General features: G+C 38.0%; 1 protein-coding gene across 1 annotated transcript in view; it reads right to left on the reverse strand.

Annotated features, from left to right (window-relative positions):
- The window catches only part of CFAP43 (cilia and flagella associated protein 43), a gene marked incomplete at its 3' end in the record, with an annotated part of 42,835 nt that extends 16,350 nt beyond the window's left edge, over nt 1–26,485 (reverse strand). The window contains exons 1-19 of the mRNA XM_084210553.1: nt 26,420–26,485; nt 24,236–24,489; nt 23,309–23,405; nt 20,399–20,566; nt 19,313–19,463; nt 14,578–14,728; nt 12,574–12,636; nt 11,557–11,636; nt 10,725–10,856; nt 9,851–9,967; nt 8,671–8,751; nt 7,723–7,871; nt 6,594–6,697; nt 5,472–5,612; nt 4,459–4,628; nt 3,569–3,721; nt 2,968–3,098; nt 1,392–1,542; nt 703–771 (exon numbers count right to left, since the gene is read on the reverse strand). Coding sequence (XP_084066679.1) covers nt 703–771; nt 1,392–1,542; nt 2,968–3,098; nt 3,569–3,721; nt 4,459–4,628; nt 5,472–5,612; nt 6,594–6,697; nt 7,723–7,871; nt 8,671–8,751; nt 9,851–9,967; nt 10,725–10,856; nt 11,557–11,636; nt 12,574–12,636; nt 14,578–14,728; nt 19,313–19,463; nt 20,399–20,566; nt 23,309–23,405; nt 24,236–24,489; nt 26,420–26,478 — 2,421 coding nt within the window. The 5' untranslated portion in view covers nt 26,479–26,485. The remainder of the gene's footprint in view (nt 1–702; nt 772–1,391; nt 1,543–2,967; nt 3,099–3,568; nt 3,722–4,458; nt 4,629–5,471; nt 5,613–6,593; nt 6,698–7,722; nt 7,872–8,670; nt 8,752–9,850; nt 9,968–10,724; nt 10,857–11,556; nt 11,637–12,573; nt 12,637–14,577; nt 14,729–19,312; nt 19,464–20,398; nt 20,567–23,308; nt 23,406–24,235; nt 24,490–26,419) is intronic.
- Nucleotides 26,486–27,873: the final 1,388 nt, after the last annotated feature.

The following is a 27,873-nucleotide window of genomic DNA, read 5'->3' on the forward strand; positions in this document are numbered from 1 at the left end:
GAAAATAAAATGCCAGAGGGGTTAATAACTGAAACAAACACAACCCTTATTCAATAGGATGATCCTCAGAATTGCACAAGAGAAAACAGATTTTACAGCCAGGTCCCATTGTAAACTGGTTGTACAGCAATAGCACTTGAAAAAAAGAAAATACAGAGGAAAGATGCAATTACAAGTGCAATGTTTACAGACACATTGAACTGCATAAAGCCTACTCCCAGGATTTTTTAATCTTTAGATTTTTCATTGTTCAAAATTTTCATTGTTTTCATTTTTCATTGTGTAACCTGCTTGGTTTCTGGTAATAATCTTCTTCACAATTTTTTGACATATAATATAAAAAGTCTTTAAAGTTTCTAAAATAAGTGAATTTTTTTTTTTATTTCCCCCCCCCCTTGTTTTTCTTTGCTTTTTTTTTTTTTTTTTTGTATACTCCTTGTATAGACATGTTCTTCTGGTCTTCAGTGCTCCTATTGTGCTAGGCACCTTCTCTGATGTGTTTATAACCTTGGCCTAGATTTTCTAAAAGTCTAAATTGCAATGGTTAAGGAAAGGGCCACATGTGAGAAAAGCTTTTGAAACTAGGTCTGTTTACAGCAAATACCCCAAGTGCCTAATGTACCCCAAGTACAGCAAAAATCCCAAGTGACTAATGACCTTTGAAAACTCTGGCTTTGATTAATACTTGTTTTGTGAAAGTACCTTCTGTGTTCTCTGGCCTAACCATGTCATGCCATCGGTATTTGTGACATCTCCATCTTCTTCTGTCACCTGTGCATGAAAAGATTTCAGTGGTGCCTCCTGATATTTATATTAAGGATATAAACATCTAGCTCAGGCACTGTAAGAGTGAAAGACAGATAGAAATGAAAGAAAAAATGGACTCCCATTAGAAACACTACTACTACCACCATCAAATTAGAGGGTACTACAATTTTGTTGCCTAACTAGTCCCCAGGTTTGATCCTGCAAACTCTTGCTATAATGCAAAGCCTTTTGAATCAAATGATTGACTGGACTAATCTCTGTAATCCCTATTTTGATTGACTTCAATGAAAACCCATATAATTAGTAACACACAATATATAGCAGTAACTCTTACTGGGAAGGACATGTAACTTCACATGAGGAGAAACTGACTTTCACAGAGTTTTCTGTGGCTGAGGAAACTGAAGATGTGAATGTCATCTTCACATAAATATCCTATTTCTTTGATAGTACTCTTTCACAAATTATTATTTAAGCACATTCAGCCTATCCTCAAGGGTATTCTTCCACTTTAACAAAAGGATCGGTGTATTAAGGACAATTTTTATCATGTAAAATTTTAGGATAATGATCAAACTTTTTTCCCCACATAAAAATAAAGAAAGCACTTTAAATTTCTTTACTGAGAGTGATTTTGATGTGGATTCTGGGTCAAACTTCCATTCTGCCATAGATTTTAAAACCGCATTTTCAGCTGAAGTAGACTTGTTCAGTATATCACGTAGAGATTGCCAATAAAGAGCAGCTTCCTGAACATCAGTTTTCTTTATCTCCCTGGTAAACAGAAAGGGAACTGATGTATTTTTTGTATATTATGAAAAAGGACAAAGTATTACATATTCTTTATAATACAATTATTAACTTTTTAAAAATATGCACTTTCAATATTTTTGTATAGTTTGAGTTCTAGAATTGCATAATTAAGTGAACTGTCCACAGAAGTAAAAATTCTGAAAGATGGATTACTCATATTAGAAATATTGCTCTGACAGAGTCATCTTTATTAATCTACCTGAACACTTTTTTTTCCTGCAGGAAAGCTGTACTTTCAAGTGTCTCTTACTCCTAATGTCTGCTAAGAGCTCTCTACAGCACAGTAGAATTTCCATTAAAGCTGTGATGTCTCCTTTTCACTGAGTTAAAACAGTATCTCAGATTACATCCCTTACATCCCTAGAGAGCCCTTTCCAGAGCTGATTTGAGAATGATAAGAGGTATCAGGTTATGTTTAGTAAGTGACAAGTCCTGCATTGGCCACAATGACCCCCTGCAGCATTACAGGCTGGGGACAGTGTGGCTGGACAGTGCCCAGGCAGAAAGGGACCTGGGGTACGGGTCAACAACCGGCTGAACATGAGCCAGCAGCTCCTGGTGGGCAGGAAAGCCAGTGGCATCCTGGGCTGTGTCAGGAATAGTGTGGCCAGCAGGAGCAGGGAGGTCATTCTGCCCTGTACTGGGCACTGGTGAGGCCACACCCTGAATGCTGTGTCAGTTCAGGCCCCTCAGTTTGGGAAGGATGTTGAGACACTCGAGCATGTCCAGAGGAGGCAACGAGGCTGGAGAGGGGCTGAGAACACAAACTCTGTGAGGAACCACTGAGGGAGCTGGGGGTGTTAAGCCTGGAGAAAAGGAGACTCAGAGGTGACCTTATCACCATCTACAACCCCCTGAAAGGTGGGTGTAGTCAGGTGGGGCTGGTCTCTTTCTCCAGGCAGCAACTGATTGAACCAGAGGGCACAGTCTCAACCTGCACCAGGGAAATGTAAGTTGGATATTAGGAAAAAGTTTTTATGGAAAGAATGATAAAGTACTGGAAGGGCCTGCCCAGGGAGGTGGTGGAGTCACCATCTCTGGATGTGTTTAAAAAAAGACTGGATATAGCACTCAGTGCCGTGGTTTAGGGCTTGGGTTGGACTTGATGATCTTGAAGGTTTCTTCCAACCCAGTGATTCTGTGATAATTCTCAGAAGACACTCCTATATGTTGAGTTGCAATCAGACCCAAAGTGTAAGACTTTTCCTGAGCTAGGGAGGCCAGGCTGCCTCAAAAGACTAAAGGAATGATTTTATTTCTATCCAATTCTTCTCCTTACTTTGAGACTAGGAAAAAGAAGTCTAGAATCACAAGTAGATGCAAAAATTAATCTATCAGGACACAAGAAATGACACAATCAATATTAGTCTGCCACTTTATACATACTTCCACTTCAGACACACCAGGGCACAATCATTTTCACCGTTAACTAGGATGAAATTGCCATCCAGGGAGAATACCATGGATCTGATTCCCCCTCCTTGATATGAGTGACAATGCTTTTGAGCAAGCATTTCCTAGAGAAGTCATAGAAGCAGTATCAGCAAATACATTTTTATAATGGAATATGTCTTTAAATTATTTTTATTATTTAAATTTAAAATATTTTAATGTTTCTTTATTTTTAGATAAAAGTCAATCCAAAATGGCAATACAAAGTACATAAAATACTAGGGTTTTTAAGTTCAAAAGGGTTGACTACACATGGAACAAGTTTGTAGTATATTGATTTTGCAGGAGGTGAGAACAGTAGCAAAATTATATATGCTAAAATTTATTGAAGAAGGAAGTAAGTGGTTTGTATGCTTGTATACACACTCATGATAAAAATAATTGTCTTGTATAATGCTATGCAAGTTCATTTTCAACATAAATCTTTCTCAAACACCTTCTATTCAAGTGAGGAAAAGTTTACAGTTAAAGGAAGTAATTCCACACTTTTGTCTCAAGTAAATCAAACAAAGCCTGTGCCCAGACGCCCACCTACCAGAGTAGAAGTACTGTAGATAAACAAAACACCATCCTTGGCTCCTGCTGCCAGCCACTGGCTGTTGGGTGATAAACAGAGCAAACCTGATCCAAACTGTTTGCTAGGAATCTTCTCATCTGATGAAAATACTGACGAACCTCCGAACGTGCCCTGCCAAACAAGCAAAAGGTTAGCAGCAGTTCAGATGATATCTATGCCATGTTGAGAAAATTAATGAGAGGTTTGTGGGTTACCACATGCAACAGTTTAAACTGTTGTTGGATTACTGAGCTGAGGAAGTAGTGCCATTCTGTGCTGCTGATTGCTTCTCATCTCTGCAAAAGGGTCTGGATTCAGTATGTTCAAGCCTGAATTTCTTGGCTCAGAAAGGACGGGACACGTCAAGGAGGAATGCTGACCTTAGAATTCACCTTTTTATCTACCTTGACTCAAACTCTGGGAGACCTATGAGCTGCAGAGAGCTGCAGCTCCTCAGCAGGCAGTGAGAGTGGCTTCCTGAAGCCCCCACTGCTTCCTTGTTAGGCTGGGCTGGGTTTGCCTTTGAGAGTCCTGGGCTGACATTGGCTCAGTCCCTTCAGGGGCTGCATGTCCAGGTTACTCAGCAGACTGCACAAACCCACAGCTCCAGCACAGAATCCCCTTGTAAGTGCCTGCAAGCTGTGTGGATTTTAAGAACCAAATAACAGAACAAGGACATTATTTTTGCCAGGTTTCTGAGCAAGTGGTAGGATACTGAAAGTTGATGAGTATGTATGGAGTAGATATTTTGACGAGACAGAGGATTTCTTTAAGATAATATCCTGCTATATTAATTTCATCTGCAGCCTTTGTTTTTATTTAGCTGGTATTTAACCCCCACCCAACATAATTCAACTTCAGAGAATTACCTTTTGAGCGAGGTGGTATTTACAGATCCAAGGTTCACAGGAGCAGTAGCCATACACAACGTTATTCTTCAGTCTGACTGCTGAGCTCAAAGGGTAATCTAGATCATATTGCTTCTTTTTCAGGTCACTAGTATTAAATATTCCTTGTTCATTCACATAATTTTCACTCTCTAAAAGATTGACAAAACAAAGAGGGAGGAAGAAGCATGACTTCCACTAATACAGGTGCTTTGTCTATCATGTAGTTATGAAAATGATCCTCAGCAAGGAGTGAGCATGAGGTGAGTTTTCAGGGAAGTGACTGGAAATAAATTAATACTTAGATTTAACACCAGCCCAATGAATTGTGCTGATGCAGCACACTGCAGTGAAGCGGAGCAATCACTCTACTGGCTCTAAAGAACTACTGGAAACAGTTTAACCACCATGATGAGACTATTTGCATGCACTAATTTACTCTGCTTCTTGAGTATTACGTCAACATAATTAGTGCTAATTAGTTTGCACGCAGGTTCTTGTCACCATTGCCTTCATTTAGAACTTATTTTAGGAATCTCTGCCATGAGGAACACACAGCCTGGGTGGTATTGGCTAAAGCACTGCAGTTCACTTCTTCAAAAGGGCATTTTATTAGTTGATGAAATTAATATATTTTATTAGTTAATAAAAGTTAGTAATATAAAGTTAATATATTTTAATAATTCCCTAATTTGAACTTTAAAGGGACACCAGAAATTAAGATTGACAAGGCACCTGATATAAAACTGAAATGAACACAAGAACTGTAGCTCTTCAGCAGCTTTGAAAGTAAAGCCCCATTTTATATATCTAAACACTGGCACAAAAATAAGTACAAAATTAGTGAATATTTAAAAAAAATACTAACTTTGTTGAAAACTACAAAACTACTTTTTGAAAAGTTTGTAAAATGTAAGGCCTTTTAAAAAATAACTTGAAAATCTGACACTAGCCTTACTGCCCTAGAAAATATAAGTATCTATTTCAATTTTCACCTGTTATCATTGCTGAAGACAGACGAAAAAGTTCCAGTCTTGCTTGTTCGACCTCTGCTCCATTAAGAACTGCTGTCACTTTAACTAAGTCATCCTTTAAGTCAAAAACTACAGAAAGATGGAGCACTTCATCTTCCAGTACTGAAGCAGGTAAGGAACATCAATGGAAATTGTTACTTTGGCATGGTAACATTGTGTTTATTAAAATATCCTGTGACAAAAAATGAGACCCCTGTTGGGAACACGGCTCAGGAGTGCTGCATGTACACAACTCCCCTTGAGGCACCGGGTGCTGGGAACCCCTAAACACCAGCACATGATTATTACATTAAATAGTCAAATCTAAATTTACCTCAGGCTTGAATTGTAGCAATTGTGAGGCTATCTGCTGATAACTGCCAGATAAAGAACAGAAAAACCCTCCTCTAACAAACCCTCCAGACAATGAGAGTATATATGATCAGGCAGATTACATAAGTTATTTAAGGAGATGTAGTTCTGTTTGCTAAACCAATTAAAATGATAAAATAATGTCCTTTAAACTTAAAATTATGGTGAAGATCTATACACACAGATATGATCCCTAAGAATAATGCTTTTTTGTGAGTTAAAATTCATCATATTTTATTCCTCATTATCAATCATCAAAGCTGACGATTTCAGCAGTTCCCATTTGAAAGATGTCTGTGGTAGAAATTTGAAATAGGAGATTGTACACAATGATTATAACCTACAGAATTTTAGTCCAAATTCTCACAAAGTTCTTTAGCTCTTTGCCATCACTATTAATTTTATGCTGGAGCTGTGATCAGTTTGTCAGTTAGTCCATTCTTTTCCCTGTGAGTTATACATACTCTGAAAGAAAGGTAATATTGGTACATTTGCTAACTAAAATTACAAAGGGGAAAACAAAAGCAAAAACCAAAACCAACCAACCAAACCCTCCAAAACAAAAAAAACCCAAAAGAGCTCTGGCCCTTAGAAAACAGAAGGGAAAAATATGTTTTGTCCTCCAAGAAAATAAATATAAGGAAGGTGAATGGCTTAGGCTGAATGACAAGTATATTTTATATGCAGAAAATAGAGAAAAGAAAATGTAATTAATGTTGTTACATGTATTACCTATATATCCCAGAACCTGGAATAATTTTGATGGACGAGCATCTAGAATAAAGATGTGTCCTTCTGTAGCTCTTGCAATGAGGATCTGGCCACTCTGATCATAACTAGGTAAAATGCAAGTCCAAGTAGAAATCCATTCAGTACAGTCAATAAAAAGAGTCAAATAATTTCACTCCCATAACTTGCTGACTTCACTGAATGCATAAACACAAATTTCAGCTCCTGGGTTTACATTTAGGGTCAGATATAAAGCTCAGTACTATGAGTGCAGTTTCTAATTGAGTGGGAGATCAATTTAAAGCTGATCATACTCCACAGCAGTCTGCACTAACAATATTGTTAAGTCAGAATTTCTTTTACATTCACTTTTTTGGAAATAAAACTATTACACAGATCTTGACATTATTTCGAAAAAACACATTTTTGCATTGATTTAATTTTGTACAAGTTGCTTTCTGTATTTATTTTTCAAGTTCTGTGAAAAGGGATACATCTTAGGTAGCTGTGAAAAGGGACACATCTGAGTCTCAAATAACAGGCAGATTTATATTAAAGTTTAACAGTTCAAAATCCATTCTATCTTTTGCAAAGTAGAGTAAAATACTCTCAGATTTTTCAATAATTTCGGGTGGGGGGAGAAACCCAACCAACAGAAAACCCCAACCAAACACAAAAAGCCTGTTAGATAACTAGAGCTAATTACAAAAGGACTGGTAATCTCCAGAATTTGAAGCAAATGAATAATTAGCAATGGTAACAAAAATCCACCATATAGAAAGAGATGACCAAAAGGCTTAAACTAAACTTCACAAAATCTTAAATTTATATTCAATGAGAAATAACTCCCTAAATTCTGGTATATGCATATGGTGATTTTTCAGAAAGGATCTTATACATCAGTATCTTCTGTGTTCAGTTAAACCTGCTTAAAATACAGATTTATTACATTTCTCTCATATAAATCCTGCTACTGCCTCTTGCAAGCAATTCAGAATATGCTAAAAAAAGTAGAAGCTATTAAAATATTTTAAATTTTTATTTGTAGAAAAAAATGTCAGGTTTTTTTGTTCAACTAATATCATTACTCAAGGAATAAATTGACAATATCTCTACCCTACTACATACTTACTGCAAAGACAGCACTGGAAGTTTGGAAAGAAAAGTTCTGTGAACAACCCGTGGAGCTTCAGCTTTGGTGACATCAAGGAAATAGATTTGACCTCTTTGGGTCCCTACAGCAACACTCTCGGAGGAGGGACAGCAAGCCATAGAAGTTGCCTAGTTGAGAAGTAGAAGATACTTAACAATTCAATATATTTTCATATATTATGCTATTTGTTAGTATGCAATTTCTTTTGCTATTTAAAAGTCTATAAAATTTGAAGAAGAAACCACAAGTGGTTTATTTAAAAAACATATTTTTAACAAAGAAAGTATTCAGAGACATAATGGAAATTTTATCTATGCTTTGTAGCTACACATCAAAACTTAATTCTGTTCTTTACAGAGAAAAAACAACCATTATATCCACTCTCCAGATTTTAAGTGAAAGAAGTTTCACCTAAATAAAACAGTGAGTGCAGTGTTATGTGTATAGCTGTTATAGAAAGGGGTTTTTTTTCTTTACTATGTCAGATTTCAGGGTCTGAATGCACCTTAAATCAGGACAAAGCATTAACAATTTGAAATACTTTTATCAACTCAATTCTTAAAACCTGTTTTTCATTATCAGTCAAGGCATTTAGCTTTTATAATTTTTAAACTTTTCTGTTACTCATTAAAAAGAAAAAAAAAAAGGAATACCATAAAAATTTAAGATATTTTTTACAAAGATGTGCTGAAAGATGCATGATGAGGACATTTGGCTGAAATGTTTCCTCTGCTTTGAAGTCAAGATAAAAACATGACAGGATTAGCTCAAGGAAACATTCTGAAAGATAATCTTTAAATCTCATTGATAGGTTGCTCAAAGACATTACTGAGCTTTCCTCAGCACTGATTGATGCAAATCTGTGGAATGATGCTATCAATTTAAAAATATAGAAAATTTTAAGTATAAGCTCCTGGTTACTTGTACCTCAGTACCAAGGTTTAGCTTGCTGAGGAAAGTTCCATCTTCCAAGGACCAAACTTGTACTTCACCTGAAATTGTTACAGACTGTTGAACAGAGAAAAACAGAGTCAAGAGAGGATAAAATAACCAAATAATCTGCAAGTGATTAGTGATCTCCTATAGAATATAGATTCAAATAATCACTGAGCATGGCAGATTAAGGGTTGCTTGGGATTATTTAGCTTTTCATTAAATCCAGGTGCTGCAAGGTACACCAGCTTAAGGAATACTTTCAAAAATTTTTGTGCATTCCTGCAGCTTCTAGCAGAATGAGACAATTTAGGGCAAAATTTGTTAGCTTGATCAATATTAGCACTCCTGCCATCCTGCCAGCAATAGAACAACCTGCTTATAATTATATATGCAAAGGAAAGGCCTTGAGGAGAGGTCTCATTTTCTCACATGAAAAATGATGGGTATCAAGACAATACTTGAGGTTTTCCTATATCCAGGTAATTTTTTAATTGCACAATTACAAGTAGTAAGGCTTACAAGAAGTAAGGTTAGAGATCACTCAACCTTCACACTACTCATACACAGTCAGGTAAAATTCAGCATTCCCATGCTAATGGTGAACAAAGAGATTCAGCCAGTTTAATAGACTATGACTCCAGGTTTTCTAGGCTGGTTACCTGGAGAAATCACAACCTGTAAAGGAATTGGTGGCTAAAATATATATCTTGCAGGAGTAAAAGACAGTGAAAAGCAAGGAATTTCTAAGAATGGACAGGTGGATGAGAAAAGGCCTTCTTTGTCCCTGGACTCAGCACAGAGGTATCTCTCAGGATGTTCCAATCTGTGCAGAGGGCTGAAAAGATCAGTAGCAATTGTTGGACAACATCAGTTCTCTGAACTGAATCCATCTTTTGCTCAGCTGTCTTCCTGAACAATCTAAGTCACATAAATCAGCATCAGAACCAATACAGCATTAATTATCCAACCTGAAATCCAGTATAAAAGTTCTGACCCTTTTATAGACTATAGCTGAATGAATGCCATTTACTTCCTTAATGAGAAGTTACACAACTTTAACAAATATCAGAACAATCAGATTTCTGCAAGGCTTTTCATTTTGTGCCTTAGCAACATACTGGTTACCTGAAAAGAGCTATTATTCTATATTAGAAAAAATATAATTACTTACCACACAGTAGCTGTTCCCTGGAGTAAGAAAATCAGCTGCTAGAAAACAACTGCTGGATGTGTCCAAGAGTTTGACAGCTTCTCCACTATGGGCAGGTCTGTAACTATAGACTGTCCCCTGACAAATACAGAGAAATAATGCATCACTGGGATATGAAACTCTTCATTAGAAGCTTTTGAAGACTTTAAAAAAATCCTCCCATCTTTCTAAGCTTCACGCTTTGAACTTTTATATTTGACTCTAACCTGAGGTAAAATGTGCCCAATAGGATTCATCTGTGTTTAGTGGATTATATTAACTTACACTGGCTAATGTTAGTTCCTTTTAGAGCACTCCAGCTAACCATATTTTCAAGAAGTTCTGTTTCTCAAACTTGCTTTAACAAAGTAATTTAAACACATCAAATTTCATGCTACTCAAGAAATGAATAAATATTCTACACCAACACAAAACTTCATGTCTGTAGGGAGAACAACTCTACTGCAGAGTCACCAGTAGGTCTGATAGACCCAAGCTACACTTTTCTCCCTGTGCAGGCACACACCAAGCCTGGAATTTGTGCCCAGTAGATCCATGACTTGGACACATGAGAGACCCTGAATATGTACTGAACTGAACATACACAAGGATTTATATTGGGAAATCCCAACATTAGGTACTTTATATTCCACCATCTGCAGGAGACAATTGTTCTGTGCTTCATTAAAAGTATTTCCAATTTTCAGTTAAAACACAGAATGGACTGTGTTCACTTCTGATAGAATTTGTTGACTTGTGTGATTACATTAAACATTTTGTACTAATAGTATCAGCATTTTCATATAGAATCCCAGGGATATCCCATTATGTAGGGCTGTTATCTCAAATGTTGTACCTGGTCAGTGACAAGCAGCAGACTGGTGTAATCAGGAGAAAACATGAGGCTGGATATGGGCTGTGAGATATCAGCACAGATTTTCATCTCATACTGCAGATCTTTGATGTGATAAAAGATTAAAATGCCCTCCTGTGCAGAGAAGTACAAATCCACATGAGGTCTATGTCAGTTACACTATCTGGCAAACTAAACTGCAAGATCTTCAGAAAGTCACTAGAGCAGCAGAGTTTAACTGCATCCCATCACCAATGGTGTCATTTGTCTTTAGTAGGTTTAAATAAAAAGCACTCTAAACTAAGATAATAAATCTATTGATCATAAAGGTGTTCTTTAATACAATTCTTAGTGACAGTCCATGTTTGATAACAACAGACTCTCTCATTAGATAATGCTTTTGATTTCATATTGTTGTTTTTGAGACAGTGTAAGAATTTGTCTCCCACTTGAGCAGGAATGTACAATGGCATTTTCAGATTGGGTTAGATACTGAGTTAGATTTTGCACAAAATAATTTGGCAATTCTATTGCCATTTTCCCTCCTATTTTGTCCATCCTTCTCCTCTGTTTCTCTACAATATTCTTAAATAAAACCAGGACTGTCCTCTTTTATTGCTGCTTTGAGTACAAAAATGGAATCCTTTCACATTCTGCTCCCTTGTGTCAAGCCTTAACAAAGTAATATAGTCAACACCAGAGAGGAACGTTATGGTCCTGCAGCCCCTCACTTTTTCCTAACTCCTGTCTTTGCAGTGAACTCTGCAAATATAGTCCATTTGAATGCAGATTTTCACACACTCAGAGTAAGTTAAAAGCACAAAGCATGTCTTACATGTCCAGCTGCATACAGTCCCTCTTTGCAAAATGCCATGGCAAGTAAAACTGGTTTTTGCAGATTGCTTGGTTTGCGACCTGAAAGCACAAAACCAACATAAAATATCAAATTTAATTTATTTCAACAATGTGTTGCAATTCAAATCTGGGATAATTTACTATTTATTTGTGAGTAAAAGGATCATAGAGTCGTTTAGATTGGAAGGGATCCTAGAAGCCCTGTAATCCAACCTCCTGCTCAGCACAGAGCTGATTTCAAACTCAGAACCAACTTCAAAGTTGAATTATGTTGCCCAGACTCCTATCAGCTAAGGTTTGAATATACCCAAAAACGGCAATTCCATATCTTCTCTGGGAAATTTGTCCCAATGTCTGACTACCTTCACTGTGAAAGTATTTATTTCCTAAAATATACCCAGAATTCCTGTTGATGCAAACTGTGTTCTTTGGTTGTATCTTCTCTGTAGCCTTTCACTGGATAGCTAAAGCAGTACTAAAACCCCTCATTTCCTTTTCTTCAGGCTGAACAAACAGTTTTCTCACACCAAATTTGCATGTCATGGACTAAGACTGTAACAGCCTTTGTGGAAATTTGCTGAACTTAATCCATTCTATCTTTTTTGTACTGTGATGCCCAAAACAAAATGTTTGAGACAAACCCCTAAATCCTAACTCAGATAAATTATGAGTGATTGCAGTTCCAAAGAAATGCTAAAACTAAGCAGTAGGGAACCTCTTGTAGCACCACTTATTCCAATTTAAATTAGAATGAACACAATTTTTTCCAGTCACTGTTTCTCCTGAGGCTTTTAATTTGGCTGTCTCTTAGCAGAAATGCTATTAATCTTTTGTCATGTAAACACACATAAGATTGCCAACAATGTGTCTTGCAGAGGCCAGTGTGAGACAAGTTTTTCTAACCAGTGGCTTCCAGCTGCACTCACATATTAGTACTCCCAGACACCCCAGCAGTGCTGCCTAAAAATCTATTAGCTTCACTTGAACATGGAAATACCTTTCTTTTTCTGCACTTCACTACGAGCATAGGACACCACATCTGCTATTTTCTGCATGAACTCTGCACAAAAGAAAACAATTTATAATGTCAACCTTGTTTGTAGATCAATATTGCAAAACAAGTCAGTTGTATTCCACTCTATTCAACAGAAGGCCAGGTTCAGTATGCTAAATGAAAAATGTACATTCTTCCTGAATATCTACCATTTCTGCCATCTATGCAACTGAGCAAGCACAGTTGTTATTCAGTTTACAGCTGTAACAAGGAGATAACATGGACTTGGTGTGGAGAGTGGTTCAGATGCAGATTTATCTTCCTTCTAGTACCAAGTTATGGTAGACTTATTTCTAACAATGATTTTTTTTTAATACACTTAAAAGGAAAATTCAGCCACTCTGAAAACAATGCCTAAGTGAAATGCTGTGGCTGCTTATGATTCTGTTTGCAACACCATATCAGGAATTCAGCATGTGCTTGAAGCTGGCCATGCACTTAAGCATTCTGCTCAATAGATACAGATTGCAGTCTGCTTTAAATGAAGCAGGAGCTTCAGTATAATATAAATACAAAGCATTTTGTTACACAGTTTTAGGGCAGGACTCAAAGATGAACACACAGGCCAAGAAAGGCCCAAATAGCCAATATTCTTGTTGCCTTCTATTCAACTAACAAAAACAGTTCTGATCACACTTCAGGTTTTTATTTCTTGATGTTTCCAACTCTTGATTTGCTAAAATTTAAAAGTCTGATAGTTTCAAAAAGAGAAATAATGATGGTTTGTTAGGTTGTTTTAAAAGCAGCCTTCCATTTTGGTGTTAACTACCAAAAATTAAGTCAGGGTACTTGCTGCAGCTTAAAAAATCATGGACTATATGTAAAGAGAAGAAAATAAGATTACCAGGAGATTATCTATTACCACTAATTCAATGTTTGTTAGGGAAACAGCTCTATGTTAGGGAGAAGCATATTCCAGTACACCTCCTAGCCCTGACCAAGGTATGAACTTCATGTGCACCATTGGACTGACACCTTCCATCCCATCAAAGGATGATGGGGTACAGATTGCCTAAGGAACAATTTTTGCTGGATGTGTCTCAGCATCCTCCATTTAGGAGCCCTCTGAATGAGCACAGAAGGGTAGTAGCATTTAGCAGTGGAGACACCTCAGGATTCCCAGAGAAAGAAGGTCTGAAATGGGCTGCCCTTGACATGAAACTTTAGTCAGTCATAGCCTGCTAAAGGTCCCCATGAAAAAAGATAGTGGGAATACATATAGGGCACACAAACCACACTGGTGAGTTGCAATCAATCAGAGCTCCTCCCATTCCAGAATAAATTAAAAGCAGATTTCTTTGTTTGAAGCCAAAGATATCTTCTGTTCACTCTCTGTGCTTCATACATTCTGCAGTAAAGCCTGGCAGTGTTTGCAGCCTTGTTTTCATTATAGAACAGTCTATGTAGGAGTTTCAGTTTTGTTTTTTGAAGACTCATGAGCCCTCAAAGTTCATGTCTGACTTTATCTAACACAGCAAATGAAGACTATCCAACATTTCATGCAAAATAAAATTATTTATTGGTACTTAAGTAATAGTTAAGTACCAATAATTTTTTTTCAATAGCAAAAATAGTACTGCTATTAGTTCTACTATTAGTAGCTGGTATACTAATAGTTTAATGCTAATCTAGTAGGGCTGGTGAATAAGATCTGGACTCCTGAAAATATAGTTAATTTAATCAATTTTCATGTATTTACAGTTTGGTTAGGTTTGTTTGTTTGTTTTTAAGAAAGAAAAATTAAAGTTAGTTGTTGGGTGTTAAAAACACCCCCACAGAATCCCAAAAGACATTCTCATTTGTTTACTAATAAAAAAACTAGGGTTCTACAAACACGCTTTATAATTTCTGTAAGGTACCCAATAGAAGAACAGAAGACAGCACAAAAAGCTTTCACCTATCTACTTTCTTTCCCACTTGAATGAAACACACTCAGCTATTTCTTACCAGGTGGAGCTTTTTGTTGAAGAACAGAAACACTGTATTGCTCAGCATCAATTGCCAAAACATATCCTTCTTTACAGCCCATGTATATTTCTGAGGCTGCAGTCCAGCAGTGGGCAGTGGGATGCACTGAAGTCTTAATGTAATTTCTAGGCTTCAGCATGAAAACAAACAAATTCAATCAGCAATTGACAAATATCTGTACTAGCTGTTACATACATTTCAAAATAAGAAAAAAAAAATCACTATCTCATAGCATGGGATATCATGTTTAACATCAGCATTATTTTATTCAGTGATCTCTTCACTGAAGCCAGTAACTTGACAGAGAACACTCTTCAAAAAGGTCTATGTCTAGAGACTGTGGTGGAGAATTCCCTCTAGAAATCTATTTAAATGATGAATCATATTTTCAATTAAAAACTATATATTTTAAAATTTGCATTTGTCTGGATTTATTCTCCAGCACTTGCATCTGTTACAATTTTATCTCTAGCTTGGAAATCCTTCCAGTATCTTCCCTATCCTCGTGAAGATATTGACCCACCATAACAGGGGCATTTCCTAAAGTTTTAATGATAGAATTATGATAAAATCCAATACACTGAGCCCCTAGAGGGTTCTTTAAATGTCAGAAGGGCATTAGAAGCCCCAATTTAAATGGTTACTTATTATGACCTCACCACAACAAATGCCTTTCAAACTGCTTTTTAGAATATTCTTCCACTTTACAGCCAAAACGTGAACATGTGGTTGTTGCATACCTGGCAGTACTAAAACACATTTTGTTTGAATAGCTTATCTTATTGTATAATCCAAATTGCTCTGTAAAACAGCTTTTTCAATCTTTGTGTCATCTGCAAATAAGTGCTAGAAATATCCCTGACCTGGACTTCCCATGTGCCTTGAATTTCATTTTGCTAAAATAACTCCCATAAATCTGTCCTCCATAAAACAGCAAGAACAGAACTTCTCCAGCAAATATTATTAAAGACAAAGATTGGTCTGTTCAGATACATCAGTAACAGAGGTCATAAAAATATCCTGGCAGAAAGAACCAGATTAAAGAGAATTCAGGGAGAAGAAGAGGGGGACAAAACACAATAAAACCTTGGGAGAACATTTAAAAGAGGGGATTCAAAGCACCATGCATGTGTGCAGAAGTGGTGAGGATCACTAAACAATATGATGGATGAAAAAAAAGGTTGTATGTATGATTCTGTAAAGCACCTTCTGTCTCACTAAAGGTTCTATAAAAAGAGGAAATATGGATTGACTTGTGATGAAAGCATAGGACAGAGATCCATAAGTACCTAGAATTCATTAGCAAAATATACCAAGCCCTTGTTATATGATTCTGGGTAAGTAACTTACATTCTATTTATTTATGCTTACAAAGCATTTTTAGTTTCTCAGGGGAAAAATGTTACAGAAATAAAGTATATTAATATTTATTTTATAAATCAGATATGGCTGACAGTAACAAATTTATAGCAAATAGGGCTTTACATCACCCATAAAATCATCTAATATAGGCATTTTCACTGATTTTATAAGGCTTGAACATCACAAATCTTCGGGAAGGTCGTAACTGAACTTCTGAAAAATAGAAGCTTTCTGGGTAAACACAATTTCTGCAGTGTTCCTTTGCACCTTCTGCCATGGCTGTCTTTACACATAAAAATATGCTAATCCGAGGATGAGATTATGTAAATCCCAAACCAGGTTGCTTCTTGGACTGTGCAATGGTAGGGTGGTGAATAATAATAATAACAATAATAACAATAACAAAACAACAATACAACAACAACAACAACAACAACAACAACAACAACAACAACAATAATAATAATAATAATAATAATAATAATAATAATAATAATAATAATAATAATAATAATAATAACTATTGCTGTCTTTCTTTGAACTTCTCTCCCTTTTGAGTAGTACCTCATTGGGGAAAGAAAAAATCCATGATGGATTCTTGCCACAAAAAGTTTTATAAAAAGACAATGGAAAAAAGTTGGTGCTAGAGATGAAATGGATTCAAGTGGGCTTGATTGTCCCACTCTGCTCTGCACTGGGGCTGCCTCGCCTTGAATATTGTGAGCAGTTTTGGTCACTGCAATATAAGAAAGATATTAAACTGCTAGAGAGTATCCAAAGGAGGGCTAGGAAGATAGTTATGGCTCTAGAGGGGGAGTTGTATAAAGAGCAGCTGAAGTCATTTGGTCTTTTCAGTCTGGAGAAGGAGACTGAGGGGAGACCTCAGTGCAGTTACAACTTCCTTGTGAGGGGAAGAGCAGGGACAGACACTGATCTCTGCTCTGTGGTGACAGTGACAGGACCCGAGGCAATGGCCTGTACCAGGGGAGGTTTAGGTTGGACATTAGAGAAAGATTCTTCACCAGAGGCTGGCTGGGCATTGGAAGAAACTCCCCAGGGAGTGGTCACAGCACCAAGGCTGACAGAGTTCAAGAAGTGTTTGGACAACACTCTCAGGAACAGGGTGTGACCCCTGGGGATGGTCCTGCCCAGGGCCAGGAGTTGGACTCGATGATCCTTGTAGGGCCCTTCCATCCCAGCATATTCTGTGATTCTGTGGTAAAGCACATTTAGAAAATTCTGATCTAGAAAAATCTCATGCGAGGAAGAAAAGGATGGAAAGCTGTGGGATATTTCAATCCTTTCCCTCTGCCGCCCCGCTGTGGTTACACTTGGGTTTGTTGCCAGCCTCAGTGCATGGCTCTGGAGCATGGAGCACTGCCACACTTCCAAGAGGCAAACAAGCACACTGGGCTTGCTTTTCAGGGCTGGGGTGTTGGAAAATGGTGCTGAACTTGACAAGACAATCATAAGCGTGTGATTTCCCTCCAGTGCCAGGGCTTGGAAGATCTAAGAGGGCTCAGTTTTTCTGCTCGGTTAGAGATGGGGTTTATGTGCACAGGCATGCATGGAGGAGAGAATTAGTGCTGTAAGGCACAATTAATTCAAGTCCTAAAAAAGTTACTCAGCTACCATCTCCTGGAGCAAGGTAAAAACATGCCAGAAACAGATTCATTGCCTCCCAGTGTGAGCGTAGAACCTCAGAGTTTAGTACACAGGAAACAACATACTACCACCACAACAAAAGGAACAAGAGCCTGTATTTCTGAAAATAAAACCCAACCCATTTAACTTCTAAATAACTTGTTCATTACCTACCAATACTGACAATCAAAAAAAAACCCAGCTAAGAAAACTGGACAGTAAATAACTATCAAAATATTTACCATATGATTTGAAAGAAAGGGAAATCTTCAATGAAGACTATTAGAACAGTTTACTCTTACTCCAGAAATATTTCTATGGATAAGAAGAACATAATCACATTGAAGGTGTTAAAAAGAAATCTAGGTTTTTCTGAAGGCAACTGGGAATGCAAAAACCCTATAGAGATCTCTAGTACATATATCTAGCATGGTTGAAAGCATAAACTTTTCCATGTGGAAAAGTCCCCAACATGGTTCTGCAAGTTCAAACATGACAACCTACCACTACTGCACAGCATGGCATCTATTCAAGGACAAATTCTATTAAGCCTCACAGACCTAATACAGGAACGACTTTTTTTCCAGTACTTCTTGTAATTCACTTTTCAGAATAAAGAACAAAGTGGGTTTTGCAGAGTTCATCATCTGCACATAACCTAAGAGGCAGTAAGGCAGAAGAAAATGGCAAGGCCCCAGATGAGCATATATTATCTTCACTTTCTATGTTCTAAGTGATCTCAAATATGAACAGTTCACATATATCTAGAATCAATAAAGGATTTTTTTTATAGTTCTTGATTGTCCTGAAAACCATAGGAAACTAGTTACACATTTAAAAACCTCTAGCATTGTGAAAGCATGAAGCAACAAAAAGATGATGAAGTCAGGAAAACATAATTTCCTGGTTTTACTTTTTGACTCTACTTTGTACTCTAATACAGAACACCCATTTGTCCATTGAGCAGATGTAGTATATAATGCCAGTGTCATCTTATGCATGCCAGTTTTGGTGTCTCATATACATCACAAGCCACCAAATAGAAATTCATGGTCTTAATCTAAGAAGAAAATCCCAGATTTGCAAATTAAATGCTTTCACACTTTTAGTTGGTAGTCATGTGAAAGTACATTTTGAACAAAATGAGAAGACATTTGAAGCCTCTAAAAAGAGGCACCTCAAGAGAGGATAAAAAGTAAATAATCAAATACAAGTGAGACAAATGGTAAGGTCCAACACTTATAGTGGTATGGGAATGTATTTCAGAAGCAGGGGTTTCTGTCTGGAAAAAAGCCTTCAATGTTTACATAGCTTGAGACATTTTCAACATCAAGAGGAAAGCAATCCCAAAGGGAAGTAAGAATACATGAGGGTTACCATCAGTTTAGAATGGGAAAAAGTTTTGAAGTTTTCAGCAGGTCATTTTTGCTTGGGCACAGTTAAATGCTGACACAGATTCAAACCTCCAGTACACAGATTTATGCTAGGAGCTGTGTCAAACATCTCAACACCATACTACACTATGCAGTAGCATTGTGCCTTCTCAGTCTCCTGGCAAAATGGATTTCAAAAATATTGTTGAGGTAACAGATCCATTTACTGAGTTGTACCTATTTAATAAGCATTAGAATTATGAATTTATTAACACCTATTTGTATAGAAAGTATAATAACTTGCAATAGTAAAAAGGAAAAAAACCAGTAACTACCACAAACGTTTCTGCTTCCTCTCCTTCCAGTCCGGCAACAGCTGAAATTGGCAAATCAGGGCCATAGTATGGATCATCATTAAGAGCAGGTGGGAAAAACAAATCCTCATGATAACTCAGGGCCCCCTGTTCATCAGGGAGTTCCACAGGGCTGTGAAAAGGCAAAAGACACAGTCAGAGGAGAAGAAATATGATTAGCAACCACTGATACAAAACGGAGAAGCTGTTTTTAAAAAGGGCTTTATTTCTGCAAATTGAATGGAGGAAAAGTGAGTATGCCTATGTATTTACATATGCACTGTGTAATGCCAAAAGGCAAAAACTCTTCAGTATTTTTTTCAGATCACAAATTAAGGCCTTGTTTATACTTCCATTAGTGTAACTGTGAATGTGGCAGTATGTTGATTACATTAATAGTTAATGAGATTAAACACAGCTGGGAATGGCAGAGTAGCTGCCACCTCAGAGCACAGGTTTTATATGTCAACAACTCCAACTTGAGTGGTACATGCTACTTTTCTACCAACCTCAAAACACATTTTGGCATAAATAAATTCTAGTTTTGCTATGCTCAGTGAATTGCATTCACAGAGCCATGCTCCCTGGACCTGTAAATTAGCCACAGAAGTTGGAAATCACATTGAAAACTGATACAGCTTTTGGTACAATTCGTGATTGCAACAAGATATCGTTTAACTATACTTACTAGGAACAAGTTTATCTAAATTTGATGGTTTCATGGCTACAAAAGCAATGCTCAACATAGCCAGGTACAGAAAAGCAGTCCAGGCACTATCTTTATTCAGTCACACAGCTTTTAATCAACACTGCCAAAGCAGCTGATTAGTATTAGCTTCATGGTGTGCATAATCTGGTCATGTGAGTACTAAGAAATAAAATCATAAATTTAATTCACTTGCTTGACTAGACAGATTTATAACAGTTGTGATTTAGTAATTACTGATTGCAATACCTAGGTGAACTAAGTGGGACTACATCCTTTGCAAATAGATGTGTGTTGCTAGTCTTTAATTATTAAAATATACTTATAGATGTTGCTCCTAGCCTGAGGGATGTTCCACTCACTGTCCTGTAAGGAGATGCTCGTCCTTGGTCCTTTCAACGCACCAGATGGTAACAGAGCTCTCAGCAACAAAACACAGCTGCTGCCAATTCATGGGGTTAAAACTCAGAGAGGTTCCTGTTAGCCCTGGCTGAGACTCACTGCACAAGAGGATATTTTCTTGCCAGTTCCTTCATTAAGGAGAATAAAAGAAAATTAAATCCATTAAACAGGTAAAAAAACATTGAAGCCAAAGGTCTGGATGTGATTAGGACTGATGTTCAAGATCCAGTTTGGAAAACAAATACTTTGTCACTGACAAAAAATTTCTGCTGTCAAAACAGTAAGGTCCTCTTGAGAATGAAAAGGATGTGGTTAATTAGCCACACATAAATTTATTACTGCTAGAAAATGATTGAATAACTGACATTTTAGAAACATTATCAGTCACTACCTTTTGTGAAAAGACCAATGGTCACGAGAAATGGATTTTTTTTGTCATTAGCTCCATCAGCGACTACTAAAATGGGCCCCAACAATTAACTCTTCAGCAACCCAGCCTTGCTTTTCCAATCTGTAACATAATGACTGTAGTGCTTGCAGCTGGAAGGTGTGATAATGAGGAAGCAAACCACATTCAGCCCATTATTATCTTTGGATTAATTACCTAGATAATACAGAAATTGTGTTGTGAGTGCAGACATACAAGCTGTGGCTGCATTAACTAACTTGGCCACAAACCAGGGCGGAGTTTGTGTGGGGCTGTTATGTGTAGCTAGCAGAAGCCTGGGAATCTGCTTTCTGCTGACTTTTCTTTTGTCCAGTATAACCTATTTTATGACCTCCTCATCTAATTTTCATATTTTTCAATATTCAGATTAATATTTGATGGCATTTGTATTTTTAGGCACTATCCAAGAACTGATTAACAACATTTGAAGAAAATGGTTAAAACTATTTCTTAATTTATTGGACAATCTATCTGACTGTTAATCTAAATAACATTTATAGCTTTAGTATTTGTCATTATTGCTGAGAGGAGAAATGTAAAATGCATTAACTGCTCTAAATAGATTCAGTATAATCCCTTAGCCTGGCTGTAAAAAATTCACTCACAGAAATGATCACAAAGCAAACAATGGTTAACATTTATAGTATCTGAAAAAAAATGGGAATTATTCACACATATGCAGCTGCCCTCATTAAAATTACAGGAAGCTATAAACTACAATTCTGACTTTTACAGATATCAGCTTATCTTGCTTTCTAAAGATCTGTCAGCATGTTCTTGTCTCATACCTACCAGATAATGCCAACAGGGTTTTATAGTAGATAATTTACTGATATCTGAAACTATGGTGAAACAGGTATCTGAAAAGGAATCTGACATTAAGTTTCTCCTTTGAACAGCAAAGAATAAATATTAGGGATAAAATATCTCAGAAGAAAGGCAGCTTTTAGTTACCCACAAGCTCTTTATATTTTGAGACTGACATCTTTCAAAACATCTCTTACACCTGATTCCAAACTAGCTGCTTAAAGTACTGGGGCTGTGGAATTGTCATATAGTCATGACATCTAATGCGCTACACTGTGATTTCTGACCTTTAAACACACATATATCTTCAATGAATGCACAATATAATCCAATCACAAAAGAGAAGGTCCTGATTTCACAGTAAATTCACACACCTCTGTTCAAATTATTGCACATTCTAAGCTTAATATTCTAATGTAATTATTATTTTGTTACTAAATTCCTTGTGACTTAGGATGGTTTTTATAACAATTACCTGCTGATAGTTGTAACACGCTGATTCAAACTGGTTAAATTGGCTGGCCCTGGAAATTGCTACTACTTTAAAGCATTTAAACACTTCCAGGTATTTCTGGTTTTAAGAATAATCTAGAGAAGTCTCTCAGAATGGTGCATTTTTGTTTAAGAGCACACAATGAACACACTGGACCATGTGTGTTACTTCTGCTGTAGGTGACAAGTGTGTCAGCTGTCAGGCCAGTGAGCCTTTGCTCGCTTCCAGTGTGCACAGACATCCTTCTTGAATTACTGTGTATGATCAGAGGTCACAGCAAACATTCTTCTTCAAAAGGGATAAAGAAGAGGCATCTGTAATAGTATCTACTCTCATTACTGAAATTTCAAAAGTTTCTGCATCTTCACTTATAATTGTACAAAAGAAGATCATCAGTAAACTGAGATTATACTGACAATTCCTTACATGTCCTCGCTTGCCTCTCTCCTACTCCACCCTCCACATTTATTTTGAAGTGCTCAGACTCCACAGTCAATAGGAGCTTGCTGGCAATGAAGGCAAGAGCAGGATTTTATTTTATATACAATTAAAAGATGAAATTTTCTACCTTTCTGTATCTGTACTGCATTATATAATATTTCACATCAACGAGCAGAAAATTGTGATCTAACCCAGTGATCCAAGTTAGTGTAATCACTGAGCAAAATTATAAGCCAGAACTAAGATCAAGCAAAACTAATTAAGAAGACCACTGAACAGTCCAGGGGGACAAACCAGTGCCAATCAGCTTTAGAACCCTTCTCCTCTTTTCAGCAGGCAACTTTCTACCACAACCAGCATGGTGCTCAACTTCCAACAGAGAACAGATAATTAACTGATGCTGAAGGGTCTGGAAGCACTCCAAAAACCAAAATTTGGAAGAAGGTAAAAGATAATTTTGCTACAGCTAACAGCCATTTTGACTAGTGTCTACTAATACTAGAAAATAAACAGCATTTTTGATACAGAAAGTTTACAGACAATGATCAGTCAGGAAAAAGAGATTAAGGCAACCAGTATGTGTCCCATACTTGTTAGCTTAATCTATGCTAAAACAGTAGTCACACAAAAATATGAATTAAATACGAATGGTTTAAGAGATTTTTGGTTTTTTTCTCTTACCATACTGAAAGAGCAAACTCTGGAATTGAAGAGTAACTGGCCAGATAGGGGCCTTTAAAACTAAATGCAAGTAAGGAATAGTCCAGCTGAGCACCACCTGAAATGTAAAAATAAAGAACATGGTCTTTGATTGTCCCAGACTTTATTTTATAATACCACATATACTCTTCTAACTTCCATTATACCCATTTTAACTCTTTAAACATTCTTCAGGCCCTTGATTTCTTTGCTTCACTGCAGATTATTCTTTTGATTTGATCATAAAAATGCTCCCTATGTATCACTGCTTGGAATTTTTTCTATTTCCTTTCCAATAACACCTTGAAATTGTAAAGTATTTTTTCCCCACATCCCATGAAATCCTTTGCAGTCATAATTTTATTCAAATACATGAAAAAGCAAGTATCATGATCCTTATTTAAATGGCAAGGGAACTGAAACATGAATAGGGTAAGCAACTAAACCAAGGAGAGAAATTACATGAAGCAGGCAAAATCATACATTAGATCCTGTAGACTCCAAAGTTTAACTGCAAGAACCCTCATCCCTCACATCCTGGATTTCTCATCTGGCTTTCAGCAGTCTGCTTGGGAGTCTACTGCAGTATGATTTTATTGCTTATTCTGACTACATTTTCCTAAAACTAATTCAATTTAACTCCTTTTCTTTTCCTTTTAAATTAGCTTCATTATATATAGTCATATTCCTCCCTAGCTTAAACCTAAATAAAAGTAGTGCAGTGGAAAATTCCTTCCATTGCTTTCCATGAATCTCTTCACAAGACAGTTCCCTGTCATGTGTCCTGTGACAGGGACAAGCAGTCCTTGGTTTTCAGTCTTATAAAAAGGCCCCACAACTTCAGAAACTGATGATGAAAGTACTGTTTTAATGAAATGATGATGAGGATGAGGGTTACCACATCACTACCTTTTAATTCTGTCAGTTTTCTCAGTTCTGGAAAAGTGTAGATGTGTATGAGGGGATTCAGCTGCCGGTCAGAAAAGGCCACCACTTGGCTGCTGGCACTTGCTGCAAAGGCTCCCACCTGGCCACTCTCACACTGCACTGCTCTTGTCTTCTTTGTTTCAATGTCCAGGAAGAGGATGTAATTACCACAAGGGCAGCAGACAGTTTGGTTGTTGACAAAGGCCAAGTTCTTGTTTGAGAACCCCTGAACCCAACTGCAAACAGAGTAACTGAATGTTAAAACATGAATCAGACACACATTTCTCAAAATACTGTGCAAAACGGAATACTGTAGCCTAAGTTAAACCAAACTGATGACTGGGATTTGTTAGACTCATCCTCATACCAGAGTTGCAAAACCACAACTGCTAATATCTGGTATTATGAGTCACTAATCCACTGTCTCCAAAAACATAGTCACAAAATGCACAAAGGACTAGCATAAGAACATGGAGAGATGCTTTTATTTCTTTCAGTTTTCACTAAAAAAAAAGTCAACCAAGTTTACAGGCTCTGGTCTATATCCCAGCAGAGGATATAATTTTATTTAAAGGATTGCATGGGTACGATCTGTACTTGGGACCCAATTGTGTTTACTTAACCTTTTTGCACTTTCATAGTTCATCTCATAGTCATAAAATAAAAGATATAAAAGTACAGCTTCTGTTCATATGGAGCAAACCAGGAGGACTGTTCTGCTTTAAAGACTCCAGTACTTTAACATGGTAAAACTCTGGAATGTAAACAGGATGTGTTACACAAGGACTGAAATAAATTACTGAGGAGGACTCTGTTTAGGAGCTTACAACATGTCAACAAATTCATAACTGCTTGCAGATGTTTTTAATTTTCAAAAAGTGTGTGGACAAACATCAGGGTGGTCTTACCAAAGGGATTTGCATTTACCAGCAAGTGAGGATGTCAGTTCAGCCTGCTGGTACCATGGCAAGAAAGCTCCAGCAGTGTAAGATACAATGTGTACAACACTGCTGTTAGCATCCTCCCTTTGAATTATTCTTCAGAAACATCCCACCTCTGCTCTTTTTCCAAATCAGAGAATTTGACTGGGAGAGACCTTTGTTCTCTGCAATGACCAGAAACATTTTTATGCTCTTTTCACAAATATAATCAGTCATAAAATCAGCTCAGTTGCTGATCCTTTGTACTCTTGTACCATCTTCAGAGAAGATGGTCATAAAGCTCAGCACTCTCATACTTAGAAACATTTTAAAATTACTGGTCTTGAGATAAATTTATTTCCAGCAATAACTTCCCATTATCTTTTCTGAGGAATTTCTGCTCTTGGCTTCTCTTGCTACATAGGAGTCAAGTGGAGCCAGAGAGGAGTGGGAGCACTGACAAAGCACTTGAGATGAACTGAAAGCCATGGCAACAGAGGAGACATTGTAGCTGACAATGTTTTTCTGGGCCTTCCTTCATACAAGAACAGGTTGTATGGGGTGCCATGGCACAGGAGACCTGTCTGAACATGCTTGAGAACTAGCTCTGTGCTTTTCTGCAACATTAGCTCTGAATCAGTGGAAATTAAGTATTCCTAACTTGTTTGTGGAGGCGAAATAGAATCTCAAAAACTTGTACGCAGGGATAAATGAATGGGGGTGACAGCGCACTTTATCATTCTTAACACATCCAGTAAAAGCCTAAGGGGACAAGGGCTCAGGCTGTTATATATTAAAGAGGTAGATGATAGATAGATTAGATAGATAGATAGATAGATAGATAGATAGATAGATAGATAGATAGATAGATATAGACAGACTACTGTGCGAGCGACGACGCACTGTTACAGGTTTTTTCAGACAGCCTGTGGAGTCTCCTCACTGGAGCTCTCCCAGAACCCTGTGGATGTAATCCCACGCACCATACTCTGGGATGATCCTGCCTGAGCAGGGAGCTTGGACCAGGTGACCCACTGTGGTCCCCTGGACCGCCCCATTCCGTGCTCCTGTCATCTGTGCCATTTCTCTCTCCCCCGCGCTGTCCTGACAGACCCCGACAGCGCAGCCTCCCTTCCCCTCCCTGACCGCCCAATTCACGGAGCCGCCGCGGGCTGAGCACAGCGCAGGGCACCGCGCACCCCAGCCAGGCTCGGGAGCGTGTGGGCGCGGTGCCGGCCGCCCCCACCTCACTTCCAGGGTGGGTCCCTCCGTGCCGGGTCCCGCCGAGCCCGGCCCCGCCGCCATGCCCGCCGCCGCGGCACCCCCGCGCCCTGGCAACAGCAACGGCGCCCGCCATTGGCCGGGCTGGGAGCACGCAGCTGATTGGCCCGCGCCCCTACGCCAGCCAATCAATGAGCACGGGCGGGTATTTAAGAACTCAAGGGGGTTATGGCCCCTCTCGCCTGAGTAGCGAAGAGCGTGAGGGGTGATGTAGGAGCTCTTGTTAATAAGATGGGGTAGTTCTGCTCCTGAGCTACTGATATCTGTGCCCTTTCACCTGGAAAATCATTGCTGCTGAATCAAGTGTAGGAGTGCATCAGCCTTGGGAGAGAGAGAGACTGTGGGCTCCATCTCTTGGTCACCCTGCATCTCATCCAGTGCCAAATGCCCGTCTCTTTGCAGGACAGCTGTACCTCTTTTCCCGTTGTGTCTTGTGTCTTTCTGGAGTCACCGTCCCTAAAGGTGCTCAGGAGGGGTCTGGATCTGGTGCTGGGTGATGATCTTGAATGATGATCTTCCAACCGTGATGATCCTGTAACTCTAAAAGGTACAGAAGTTCTTTTTGGGTGGTGTACAATAAAGCTCCTGATGCTTCAGAGTGAGCTGAGGAGAAGTTTTCCCCAGAAAAAAAAGAGAAAGTACACCTACAGGCTTTCCCTCTGTACTTGAAGCTTTTAGCCTGGTAACACAGTAAGAACCTCTAAGTATTTAAAAAATAGATTACCTTTCCTAAGGGAGGACTGTTATTTATAGTGTGTTGTTTGTGTTAGCTTGCTGTAACTTCCCTGTAGCGTGGCAGTGTGCAGTTTTGCCATTCTGGTGTGCACTCACAGTGCTAGAGGGCAATGCGTGGAGAGTGGCATTTCTGTCCAGAGGCAGCAGGACAAGCCCATTCCTCACCTCCTGTCTCCACAGGCACTCTGCATGCCAGGCAGCACCTGGAGACAATGAGGAAGTGGATTTATTTTCTTTGGTACTTCTGAGGGCCTATTGTAGTGTGTGGGTCTTGTGATGCTGGTCTGAGTTCCTACATGCCTGTCTCCAGGCTGTGAGTTAGCAGACGGCCTGTGTGTTTCATAATTGCTATAAGAAATCTCAAATCATTTTCTCTGTTTTCATCAGGCAAAATTTTGCTGAATCTTTACTAAGGATAGATACTTAGAGGAATAAGGACTATGTCCTTATTCTAAAATGATCCTAAGCGATTTTCTTTATGGAGAAATTTTTTTTGTCGGCAAAGAACATCTTATGTACAGGTTCTGTTTGCCTAGGGCATGGCAGACTTGTGCAACAAATTACCACTCCCTTTCTGTGCTGAGCTGCTTAAGGTATGCATAATCAAGCAGTGGTGACTCAACAAAAATCATGTACTTCCATTGCAATGGATAATGGTGTCATGGTAATGTTACTAGTGACTAT

The sequence above is a fragment of the Fringilla coelebs genome, assembly GCF_963513975.1.
Source record: "Fringilla coelebs genome assembly, chromosome: 8".
Classification (NCBI taxonomy): Eukaryota; Metazoa; Chordata; class Aves; order Passeriformes; family Fringillidae; genus Fringilla; species Fringilla coelebs.